This window comes from Panthera uncia, chromosome E3 (genome assembly GCF_023721935.1).
Source record: "Panthera uncia isolate 11264 chromosome E3, Puncia_PCG_1.0, whole genome shotgun sequence".
Classification (NCBI taxonomy): domain Eukaryota; kingdom Metazoa; phylum Chordata; class Mammalia; order Carnivora; family Felidae; genus Panthera; species Panthera uncia.
Window position 1 is genome coordinate 9598935 of NC_064815.1, and position 12740 is coordinate 9611674.

General features: G+C 43.3%; 1 protein-coding gene across 2 annotated transcripts in view; it reads left to right on the forward strand.

The window, feature by feature from the left end:
* Positions 1–6235, forward strand: part of TMC5 (transmembrane channel like 5) — a 50153-nt gene extending 43918 nt beyond the window's left edge. For both annotated transcript variants that reach the window (XM_049638337.1, XM_049638338.1), the window contains 3 exons: positions 3073–3177; positions 4728–4770; positions 5518–6235. In XM_049638337.1, coding sequence (XP_049494294.1) covers positions 3073–3177; positions 4728–4770; positions 5518–5564 — 195 coding nt within the window. In that variant the 3' untranslated portion in view covers positions 5565–6235. The remainder of the gene's footprint in view (positions 1–3072; positions 3178–4727; positions 4771–5517) is intronic.
* Positions 6236–12740: the final 6505 nt, after the last annotated feature.

A 12740-nucleotide genomic window follows, 5' to 3' on the forward strand; every position in this document is an offset into this window, starting at 1 on the left:
TAAATTATCATTATGAATTCATAGATTTAAGTATACTTTGCTTCTTTCGATTGTAATAATTTTTTTTAGCAACGAATCAATGAGGCTATTTAAGCTTATCAAATTCCTTTTGAATTAGTTCCCGGGTTCTTTTGACATGACCCCAGAAAGTCTTCGATAGTTTTCTTGCTCTCTGAAAGGACAAGATGTTCCAGGCTCTTCTTGTTTATTACCTGTCCCAGAACACCAGTCAGACATTTATTCAAGGAGTCCTGGTGAGATGGTATTTAGAGACCACAGTCTGGGAATACAGATGCTCATTGATACTGAGCTTGTTCTCTCTTCTTCTATTTTTCTTTTTAATTTTTTTAATGTTTATTTATTTTTGAGATAGAGAGAGACACGGCATGAGCAGGGAAGGGGCAGAGAGAGAGGGAGACACAGAATGTGAAGCAGGCTCCAGGCTCTGAGCTGTCAGCACAGAGCCCGACGCGGGGCTCAAACTCACGAACTGTGAGATCATGACCTGAGCCGAAGTTGGATGCTTTATCAACTGAGCCACCCAGGCGCCCCTCTTCTTCTAAATAGCAGCGTAATTGTGACATGAACACTTACATCTAAGAACTTGGGGAAGAAGCAGGATTCCTCAGGGTTCTTTTGTTTTTTAAATGTTTATTTATTTATTTTGAAGGAGTGAAAGAGACTGCACCAAGTGCATATGTGAGTGAGCAGGAGAGGGACAGAGAGAGAGAGAGAGGGAGAGAGAGAGAATCCCACGCAGGCTCCATGCCCAATGCAGACGGAGCCTGATTTGGGGCTCAATCTCATGACCATGAGGTCATGACCTGAGCCAAAATAAAAGAGTCCAACGCTTAGCCAACTGAGCCACCCAGGTGCCCAAGATTCCTCACGGTTCTAGCTGCTTGAACCTTTGGGTTTCAGATCATTTGAGTTGGTCTTTTAGATGGTGTAAAGAAAGGGCATGGATTACTTATGATCTCCCCTGCTCGTCTCCAGAAGCATCACCTATATTTTTCTGATGTAGCACTTTGAATTGTTTTGGGCAAGTCTTACGGAGATCTTACCAGGGGAGAGATTTGTTTCTAAAGCCTTCTATTGTAAGGTAAACTGGGGAGGAATTTAGATGGCATCATTTCAGGAAGGCACCAGAAGCATCACTGCAGGCCTGCATGCTTGGGAATCTTGTCCAGAGGATGTGCCACAAAGACAGGGACATTGTCTCCAGAGGAACCCAGCCTAAGGGGCTGGGAACAGGCTAATAACAGTCCTTCTCAAAGTGTGATCACCTACATCAGTAACTCTTGGATGCTTATTAAAAATGCAAATTCCAATTACCCTGATCTCCTCTAACCAGTAGTGGCAACAGATAACATTTGTTGAGCACTTACATGATGCCTGACATGTGCTAAATAATGAACAAAAATTCTGATTTAATTTTTATTACTCGCACTGGGACATATACATCTTTAATCCCTATTTTAAAATTAAGGATTCTAAGGTTTACAGAGCGAAGTGAGCTGCCCAAAGTCATAGGGCTAGTAAATGGTGGGATTTGAACCAGCTAACCCCAAAGTTTGTGCTTTTAACTAAAATGCAGGTTTATCTCCCCGAGTCAAGATGAGTTGGATAAATCCTGAGTTTGCGTTTTTGCAGGCTCTCCAGGTAATTCTAATTGGCACGAAAGTATGGAAACAGCTGTTACAGACCAGCAATTTACAAACAGGTTGGCTATATCCAAGACTGCTAGCAGACTTGCTTTAAAAAAAAAAGTTTAGGGGCGCCTGGGTGGCGCAGTCGGTTAAGCGTCCGACTTCAGCCAGGTTACGATCTCGCGGTCCGTGAGTTCGAGTCCCGCGTCAGGCTCTGGGCTGATGGCTCGGAGCCTGGAGCCTGTTTCCCATTCTGTGTCTCCCTCTCTCTCTGCCCCTCCCCCGTTCATGCCCTGTCTCTCTCTGTCCCAAAAATAAATAAAAAACGTTGAAAAAAAAAATTAAAAAAAAAAAAGTTTATTTTATTTTTGAGAGAGAGAACACAAGCAGGAAAGGGGCAGAGAGAGAGAGAGAGAGAGGGAGACACAGAATCTGAAGCGGGCTCCAGGCTCTGAGCTGTCAGCACAGAGCCTGACACAGAGCTCAAACCCACAAACTGTGAGATCGTGACCTGAGGTGAAGTTAGACGCTTAACCAACATGAGCCACCCAGGCGCCCCTTGCGGAGTTGTTTAAAATGCCATTTCCCAAGGACATCTCTTCTTTGCAGAATTCCAGTGAATAAAAGTAGAAAGAATGAGGGAAATAGAAAATTATTATGAAGCAAATACCACAGCAATAATTGTTGGATGCTAAATAATAATAATAGCTAATTGCTAAAATCAGTGATTGAAAGTTGAAGGAGAAACAAGCGCGTGAGAAATGGGATTGATCTAGACTGGACAGCCCATCAATGGTGCTTGCTAGCCCACTTCAACACTGGTGGATTATACCGCCCTCTCATCTGCAAAAGATTCACAGGGAAGTGAGTCATGCTCCTGGGAAGGACATAGCCCTTTCCTTTGTTCCTCTTCCCAGTTTGGGAGGTGTTTATCTGGTCTACTCCATTAACACTGATAACTTTGCCAGGTGAAATATGTTTGATGTCCCTCGATGCAGAGCTATATAAGCTTTGACATTCTCAGTGGGAAGACAGGGCCAGCCCAGGCAGTGCTGGGTGCCCAGACAGAGTTCTGAGACGGAGGGCATATGCCAAGAAGGGGCTGCTATACACCATTTGTCCTGGGCCTTCAGACAGTCCTGGGCGTGTAATTTGCTTCTAGCTGCGGGATAGAGAAGGCTGCTACTTGAGCCTGCTGGAATTGCTTTAGTGGAGAATGTGCCAGTTCAGGAAGGTATGGGTTAATTTGGCTTTGCTGTGAAATGTTTCTACTCTTTCATCAAGAGAAAACATGGTGGCAGTCTCTATCCTGTGTCTGGAACCCTACCTGCCTAAAAAAAAAAAAAAAATCAACCTTCTTTCGATCATTTGCTCACACCAACCTCCATGTTTTTGTTCTTGTTTTTGCTTTCCTTCTTGGCAGGAGGGCAAAGATAAAATGTTCCTGATAGAAAAGTTGGCCAAGCTGCAGGATATGGAGAAGAGAGCAAACACCAGCTCGTTCAGCATGGAAAGGAGGGATGTAGAGGTGAGAGTGAAGGTCGCCTCTGGATCCCTGTGACACAGACTTGCCTCCTTGGGAAAAGTGCATCAGGAAACTAGAATGACATGGGGCACTTCACTTTTTATGTTTAAACATTTCTCTATTTTTTATTTAACAAATAATACTCATTCGTTCAACCTGTCATGGTGAAGGCCCTCACGGAGTTTGCACGCATCTTTTCTATAATCCAATCATACAGAAGTATATCCCACCGAGAAGGAAAATGCCCTCACCCTACTGTGTGAATGATTCAGTGTATATTCTTCCAGATCTTTTCCCCTGGGCATCCACAAACATACATGCATCTACTAACATTTTTTATTTATTAGAAAACTGGGGCTTTACTATACACATAGTATCATAATCCTGTCCGTCATCACTTAGTACTGTATTTCGGACATTGTTTCGGTCTGTACCTATATGGACATTTGGGTTGTTTTCAGTTTTTTTAAAATACTAAAAACTGTGTAGTGAAATATTTTTGTTTCAATTATTTTTATGTATTTTTGCCAAAGGGCATGCACATAATGATGTTAATAGATAATTGCCATATCATGCTCTTAAAAAGATTTTACCAGTTTCATTCCTGTTCTAATTCCAAAGCTCTTGCTGGCATCCTTGGTGTCCTGGAAAGTATGAATAAACAGTAAACCCATCTTTTTAAAAATATTTATTTGAGGGGCGCCTGGGTGGCTCAGTCGGTTAAGCGTCCGACTTCGGCTCAGGTCATGATCTCACGGTTCATGAGTTCAAGCCCCGCGTCAGGCTCTGTGCTGACAGCTCAGAGCCTGGAGCCTGCTTCAGATTCTGTGTCTCCCTCTGTCTCTGCTTTCCCCCCACTCACACTCTGTCTCTCTCTCTCCTTCAAAAATAAATAAGCATTAAAAAAATTAAAAAAAAATATTTATTTGAGAGGGAGAGAGAGAGAGCACATGAGCATGGGAGGGGGCAGAGGGAAAGAGAAAGAGAAAAATCGTAAGCAGGCTCCACACTCAGCATGGAACCTGATGTGGGCCTTGATCCCATGACCCCAGGATTATGACCTGAGCTGAAATCAAGAGCCAGATGCTCAACCGACTGAGCCACCCAGGCACCCCAACCATAAACCCATCTTAATTCAAATGCCACTGATTTAAGAAGTTAGAACCTTGTTGGAAGATACTGCCAGGCCATTCGCTATCTGTGCACATTGATATTGTCAGCATGAGGTAGTTATGGGATCTACAGGCCCTACTGCAAATCTTATGCAGGCAGAGTCTTGATCTGTACCCTGACAGCCCCAGGTCCTAATATATTACCTGGCATATTGTCGATGCTCAGTAAATGTCTGTAAATGAACGGATAAACTAATGGAATTACTGTCCCTAAAAGACCAAACCAAACCTTTTTGCTGTGTCTGTGGCTGAGCCTTGGTCTTCATCTGCCATATCTTAATTTTAAAATGGTGGGGGCTCACAAATCCCACCAACGAGGCAACAGGAGGTGGGCCTGTATTCTTTTCCAGTGATGAGGCCACTGCTTTTCTTCTCTTTCAGCAAACAAGCCCTTTGCATGTCAGGGAACACAATGCTGCTCATGGTGAGTAAGGGCGTTGGCACTGAAGACCTCATTTAACCAAATGATGTATCTCAAGGTAGAGGGTCAGAACTGCTCATGTATCAGTTACTCGTTCAATGAAAATAACCCACCCAAGCTGGCTTCAGCAAAAATCCAAGAATAATTCTTGGTTTAGGTGCGGCCAGAAGCTGGGATGCAATATGTTACCAGAACCTGGTTTCTTTCTGTTCCATTCTTTTCCACATTAGCTCCTTTCTCAATTAGGTTCTTCCTAACAATTGCAAGACCCTTTTGTCAGCCTCTTGTACCTTCTCAGGTTCAAGTCTAGTGGGAAGGAATGAGACACCCAGAATTCTCACTGTGTTTCATTGGATCCAACTGGGTGACATGTGCACCATGAACCGGTTGCTGTGGCCATGAAAATGTGATGATTTCATTTGCCAGATCAGAGATCTGTAAATAGAGGTGGTACAACCTAACAGACCATGAGGTCTGAGAATGGGGAAGAGGGGCTTCCCAAAGAAAACCTGGAGCTGAGGCCAGAGGGGAATGAATACTGGGGAGGAACCAAACAAACCCATTCATCGTTTTGGGGTCGCATTTACTGATGGCATCCAAATGATGGATGTTCCAGGGGAGAATTGAAGAAACTTAGCATGAGAAGGCAGGAGGCATGAGAAGCTGTGTGATTTTGAATTTTGTCTAACTTTGGAGATGTGAGGCAGGGCGTACATCTGTGCTAACGACTCTTTTCTGTGTCCAACCCAGACCTGCGATTTAGGCGATCAGTTCAAGAAGAGAATCCAAAGGTGTAATGTTTATTGCGGCAGCCACACACCCGTCAAATGAAAATACCAAGATGGAACAACTTCTTACATGACCCCTGGGCCTTTTGGAGCTTCCCAGGAGGGAATTTAAATCATTAGCCAGGAGCAGAAACTGACCACAGTGTAAATGCTGAAGTAAATTTGGCCATTTCCTGCTGGTTTTTTATACCTGGATTGCTGATTTCCCGAGATAAAATATTTGGGATTTTAAAATAAAGACTATTGTAACATTTAAACTGGTTCACAAAAACCTGGGAGAGATAGCCTGGGAATTATGCATTTAGTCTTCAAGAGATGGGCATATGAATTATTGGTTCTTAGAAATCTCTGCTCCCGACCTGACAAAAGTTTGGAAACTGTTGCTCAAATAGTCCAGCCTGAATAAAAATGGGATCCTCAAACAGAAATGTGAAGTTTCTGAATTGGGGAACCTGCATTTGTTCATGGTTTTGAACAAAACCATTCCATGTTACCCAAAGGTAAAATACAACGAGAGGCCTTGTCTACAAACTTTATTGCGTATCAAGTACAAGTCTTTGCGGTTGGACTGGGGTGGGGGTGGGTGTGGACTGGGACTTAGCCCCTGTGAGGTTGACACATAAGTCAACATCTAAGTCTTGTTGAATCAAACATGAATCCAGTGATGTGTGGAACATATGTGTGTGTGTATGTGTGTGTGTGTAATGTACATGTGTGCACATGTGTGTGTGTGTATATACACACACACACACACACACACGCAGTATATATAGCATTCTTTTTAAAAAAATGTTTATGTTGAGAGAGAAAGAGAGTGCATGAGCAGAGGAAGGGCAGAGAGAGAGAGAGAGAGAGAGAGAGAGAGAATCCCAAGTGGGTTCTGTATTGTCAGTGCAGAGCCCAACTCGGGGCTCGATGTTACAAACTGCAAAATCATGACCTGAGCTGAAATCAAGAGTCAGATGCTTAACTTGACTGAGCAACCCAGGCATTCCTAGCAGTCTTTTTCTTTTTTTTTTTAATTATTTTATTTAAGTAATCTCTACACTCCATGTGGGGCTTGAACTCACAACTCCAAGATCAAGAATGGCATGCTCTTCTGACTGGGCCAGCAAGATGCCCCAATATATGGCATTTTTTTGCAGATTTGCCAAATGATTCACAAGGCATGTGACGGAACTTAGAACTGAAGCATCCAGCAGAAAGGTGCAATTTACCAAATTACTCAGGGGAGACATCCCCTCTTGAGTAATCACTACTGTGAAATCTAATTGGAACTGAATTTTGCAAACATTTAACATACATTTGAAACACAAGCATCCAATCAGTGCTCAGTCACTGATTCACTTTTTCATTCACTTATTTATTCGTTAATTCATTTCATCAACAAAATGTCATCAACTGAGTTAAAATTTTTTGGTATCATCCCTGCTAGCAGTTGGTGGCAGTATTCATTCATTCATTCATTCATTCATTCATTCATTTATTCAACAAATATGTGCCAAGTGGTTATAAATAAGATGTTGAGCAAGTCAAGACACACTCTGCCCTCATGTGCTTCGTTTCTAGCAGATTAATTTAGACAGTAATTTAATTACTATTGAACAGTAATTAAATGTAATTGTGACAGGTGCTGTGAAGGAGAAGCCCAGGACACTACGGGAGACATATCTGTGGGGTTAGTGAAGGCAGTCCATTGAACTGATATTTGAAGTAATTTTTTTTCCCTCTCAGTGTCATCTTAAAGCTGTTTTGTGCTTCTTTGGCTTCTGCACTGAAATATGGACTCGCTCCGAGAGCAACATTTTTGCTCACTTACCATATGCTAAGAGCCTCTATCTGGAATGCGTCTCCATGAACCTCCATTGCTTGTGTTAACTCCTGTTTCTACTGGAGGTATAAACAAAGGAGAAAGATCTACTCTGTAGGTTTCACATGCATTCGGATATGAGGATGCTTTTAAAACTTGGGCTCGGGCCTGGGTGGTTCAGTCAGTTAAGCATCTGACTTTAGCTCCGGTCATGATCTCATGTTTTCATGAGTTCAAGCCCCATATGTGCTGACAGCACAGAGCCTGCTTGGGATTCTTTCTCTCTCTTCCTCTCTCTCCCTCTGCCACTCCCCCACTCAACTGTCTCTCAAAATAAATAAATAAACTAAAAAAACGCCCCCAAAACAAAAAACTTGGGCTTGAGATAGGGGATGTATTGGCCTGCCAAGTGTTGCCATAACCAAATACCACGGACTGGCTAGCTTAAACAACACAAATGCATTTTTCCACAGTTCTGGAGGCTGGAAGTCCAAGGTCATGGTCCTTGTCAGGGTCCACAGTTTTGGTTTCATTCTGACGCCTCCTTGGCTTGCAGATGGTCACCTTCTCACCGTGTCTTCACCTGGTCTTTGCTCTGTATGTACCTTTACACGTCCAAATTTCCTCTACTTGATAAGGACACCGGGCAGATTTGATTAGGCCCCACCCTAATGGCTGTAATATAACTCACCTAATTAAAGGCCATATATCCAAATATGGTTACATTATGAGGTTTCGGGGGTTCAGATTTCCAGCATATAAATTTTGGGTCAATACAGTTCAGCCCTATAATAGAGGCCAACTCTCCTCCAGTCCTCTCAGGGCCTCCCGTTAGGCTTCCGGGTCAATGCGGGCTGTGCTCAGAATCACCGGGGGGAGCTGATGGACAACAGCCAGGCCCAGGCCCCAGTCTAGACCAACTAAATCAGGCTCCTGCACTTTTTCTTTAGAGCTCCCCAAATGGTCTCGGTGGAAAGCCAGGCTGAGATCCGAGCCAGGATCTAGAGAACCTTATCCATGGTTTCGCTTTTCGAAGTTTCAGTGACCCACAGTCAACTGCAGTCAGGAAGCAGATGACCCTCCTTGTGACCTTGTCAGGAGGTCAGCAGCAGCCTAGCGCTAGGTCACAGCGCCTACATCACTCATCCCACTTCATCTTGTCACGTAGGCATTTTATCGTCTCACGTCGTCACAAGAAGGTGAGTATGGGACAATATTTTAAGAGAGAGATTACATTCCCATAACGTGTATTACAGTATATTATTGTTGTGAATCTCTTATTGTGCTTGACTTCTAAAGTAAGCTTTGTCACAGGTGTGTATGATAGGAAACACATGGTCTGTATAAGGTTCGGTACTATTCATGGTTTCAGGTGTCTGCCTGGGGATCAGGGACCACTGCTGTAGTTCTTCCCAAACTTGCCTGACCATAAAAGGCATCAGAGCGTGCCAATGGGGAGCATCAGAATATTCCGGGAATATTCCCCATCCTCCTCTTCAACTCTAATTTTAATTAGTCCAAAATGATAAAAGGAACATATGCTTTCCAACAGTTACTTGAAAGCCGGATAACCCCTATAGTTTTAAGTATAAAAAATAGGTAGCCGTTCTGAAATTTCTGCAGGATCGGATCCTTTATGTGGCTGCGGTGAATGGCTCAGTTCATTTTTGAGGCAATGAGATGATTTTGTGTGAAGTTCAATTACAAAAGGAGTGACTAAAATAGCACATGACTGATAATACGTTTTTATAATCTTTGAATTGAGGTCAGGTGGCAAGAAGTCAGCTCATTAATAATACGGATTGTCTCAGTACGGTAGCACTTCACAAATACCTTCCTAAATTCTCAAAGTTGGAACTTTTCAGAACATTTACATATCTGATCCACCATGAGATAGCATGAGATGGAGGAGCTCAGGTGTGGAGCAAGGGGGCCCCTCTGCTTGGCTCATTACTGCACCTGTCCCATACAAGTAATGCCTTACACCTGTGTAGATCTTTCTTCACCTTAACCACCTGGGCTCTTGATACGAAGCAGTTTCTAATTTGTGAGGTTCAGGGATCGGGGCTGAGACTGCCTTTCTGTCTAGAGCTCCTGGGTCTGAGCACCACACCCTGAGTAGTTTGGTGTTCGAGCGCCTCCACATTTTTTTATATGCTACACTGTTCACACATTTTTCAAATCACTTCCATATTTTCCCCTTCATTTGAACCTCTTAACACTATTGCTATGAGACAATTGGTGCAAATATGGTCTCCATTTGACAGATGAAAAGTTGGGCACACCTAGGTTAAGTGATTTGTCCGTCTCATAGCTAGTTAGTGGTAGGATTGAGGACGTTTGGATTTTTCTCTGGCTCAGGTGTTCTCAGACTTGAGCAAGTAACAGAACCACCTGGAGGACTTGCTGAAACAGCCAGCCCAGAGTTTCAGCTTCAGTAGTTCTGGGATGGGCTTTGAGATTTGCATTTCTTTTATTTATTTATTTATTTATTTATTTATTTTAACGTTTATTTATTTTTTTTATTTTTTTTTCAACGTTTTTTTATTTATTTTTGGGACAGAGAGAGGCAGAGCATGAACGGGGGAGGGTCAGAGAGAGAGGGAGACACAGAATCGGAAACAGGCTCCAGGCTCCGAGCCATCAGCCCAGAGCCTGACGCGGGGCTCGAACTCACGGACTGTGAGATCGTGACCTGGCTGAAGTCGGACGCTTAACCGACTGCGCCACCCAGGCGCCCCTAACGTTTATTTATTTTTGAGACAGAGCATGAACAGGGGAGGAGCAGAGAGAGAGGGAGACACAGAATCTGAAACAGGCTCCAGGCTCTGAGCTGTCAGCACAGAGCCCGACGCGGGGCTCGAACTCACGGACCGTGAGATCATGACCTGAGCTGAAGTCAGACGCTTAACTGACCAAGCCACCCAGGCGCCCCGAGATTTGCATTTCTAACAAGGTCCTCCTTAGGCTGATACTAAATACAGGTCTCAAAGGACAGCGTCCTTTGAGGACCATTGTGCCTAGCTGATATCCAACCTCTTTGTAATTCTTGGTAATACGGTAATACTCTGCTGATCAGATTGTGAGATTTTAGGCATAATTTAGCTTGATAAGAGAACATACAAGGTTATCAACCCTTAGTAGTTTTGGTTAAAGAAACCAAATAACCTTGTACTATGGTAACCATCACTCCATGCTAAAGGTTTGCCTGCATGTTTGCAACTTCATTCATACCCTCATTTGTCCTGAGAGCTGTGGTTTATTGTCCCATTGAAGGACTATTCCCACTGTAGGAAATGGTAGGTATAATTTTATTTAGAAAGTTGAATCTAAAAAAAATAGAGTATTTGTTTTGGTGAAATTCTTATCAAAACAGGATTGCAGACACGGGTCTCCAAATAAGAAAACGAGCATTGTTAAATCAGCAGTGGATTTCTTAAGTCTTTGGAGGTAGTCTTTCCATATTACCTGTCTGGGGCAGCCTGAGGACAGAGGGGCAGTTGAATGAACAGCGGAGGATGTAATTTTCATTTGTATTGACTTTCTTGGAAAGAATGCCATCTATCGTGACTTTAGATGACCCCTCGATCTGCTGAATTCTGAATCATTTATCTACAACTCCCACTGCACACTAGGTCTGCACCTCCAGTTTCCTCAAGAAGTTTCCACTTGGCTATCCCATAATTCATTCCTCCAACAAACACTTATTGAGCATCCATTATGTGACAGGCACCATTATAGGGTAGGGAATGATTGTTCCTCATTAGGGAGTCCTTGCTATGGGCTGGACATGAGGATAGGCAGAGGTATGAAGTGTGAGCTCTGGAACTATATCACCAGGACCAAATCCTTACACTATTACTGTTGTGTGACTTTGGGCAAGTTACTTAACTTCCCTGTGCCTTGGTCTCCTTCACTATAATGTGGGATTGTGATGGTAGCAACCTTATGGTGGTGCTGCAGAGCAAACACATGGAAAGCATTTCAAAGTGTCTAGTGTATGTTAGGGAGTCCGTAAATGTTAGTTATTTAATAAGCCTTTTACATGCACCCTGCCATTTAATCAGCCACTCCCTAGGGTGGTACCAATACTGCCCCTATTGTACAAATGAATCAAATAACTTGCCCAAGGTCACTTATTAGGTTGCTAAACATAAAATTGGATTTAGTTTTCTCTGATCCCAAATACGATGTTTTTAAGCCCTATACTAAGCCATCCAAGTGCTTAATGATAGTACTAACACTTTCTTTCTTCATCCAAATTCTCCAATCTTCAAGGATCTTAGCACTGGATCGAAATCCTTAATTGGGCCCAAGTCAAGGGCAAAATGGATTTGGGACAAAGGTCAAGAGGCTCTCAAGAGGTCTTCCCACAACAGAAGGGAGGTTAATGCTGTGCTGCCTCCAAGAGAATTCCTCCCTTGTTGGTTGCTGTGCAGTCTGTTTGCCAAAGTGGAGATTCAGTCTGCAGACGTTTTCTTTGGTCACCTCCTCCTCTTGACATTCTAGTCATGATGTGACATGAAAGGACATGCAGTTATTTGTTCCATTCATTGGATAAATCTTTGTCCTGTTGTTGATCTTTAGATTCGAGAAAATGTCTTTGTAAATATTGATGAAAACGTCCCCAGCCCCATCTATCATGCTCTTGCCAACACCAACCATAGCAAAACTCGGTGTGCTTCTCTCTGCCATCTAGCTCTGTGGACTGGTGGTCTGGATGCTGAGTGTGAGGCTGGTGACCCACTGGGGCTCAGGAGGAAGTCATGACTAAGCTCAGGGCCTGTGGTCAAGACTGCAGATGGGGCTGGAAGGTGGGAACACGCAGCTATGGGAGACAGATGGCTTTGCAATTTTTTAAAGACTCCATATCGTCTTAAATATTGCCACTTAAGTTCACAGTTAAGACCGCTAGAAGCTTACGTGGAGGAGCACAGAGCTGGGAATGAAGGGCTCTACAATGTAAAGGCAGACAGGGCAAATGGTTAAGAGCAGTGGCTCTGGAGTTAGATTCACTTGGATTTGAATCTCAACTGCACTGAAGACTTGGACAGCTTGGGTAGGTGACTTTAAGTTTGCATTGCCTTGGTTTCCTCATCCATAAAAGGAAAATACCCCTGTAGGATTCTTCTGGGTTTTGAGATAGGCATATTAAACCATTAAAAAGTTTGTGGCAAATAGTTAAGAAATTTTAGTTTTAGGAGATCAGGCTCTGCTATGTCACCAGCTGGGTCATTTCTGAGGAAGACCTTTTCCTTCTACAGGTTTGAGTTTTCTCATTTGCCAAATGAGGGTAAGTCTAGATGTTCTTAGATGGTTCTTGCAGTTCTAGTGTCATGTTGTACAACAGCCCGAACGAGTGTAACTCAGCCCCC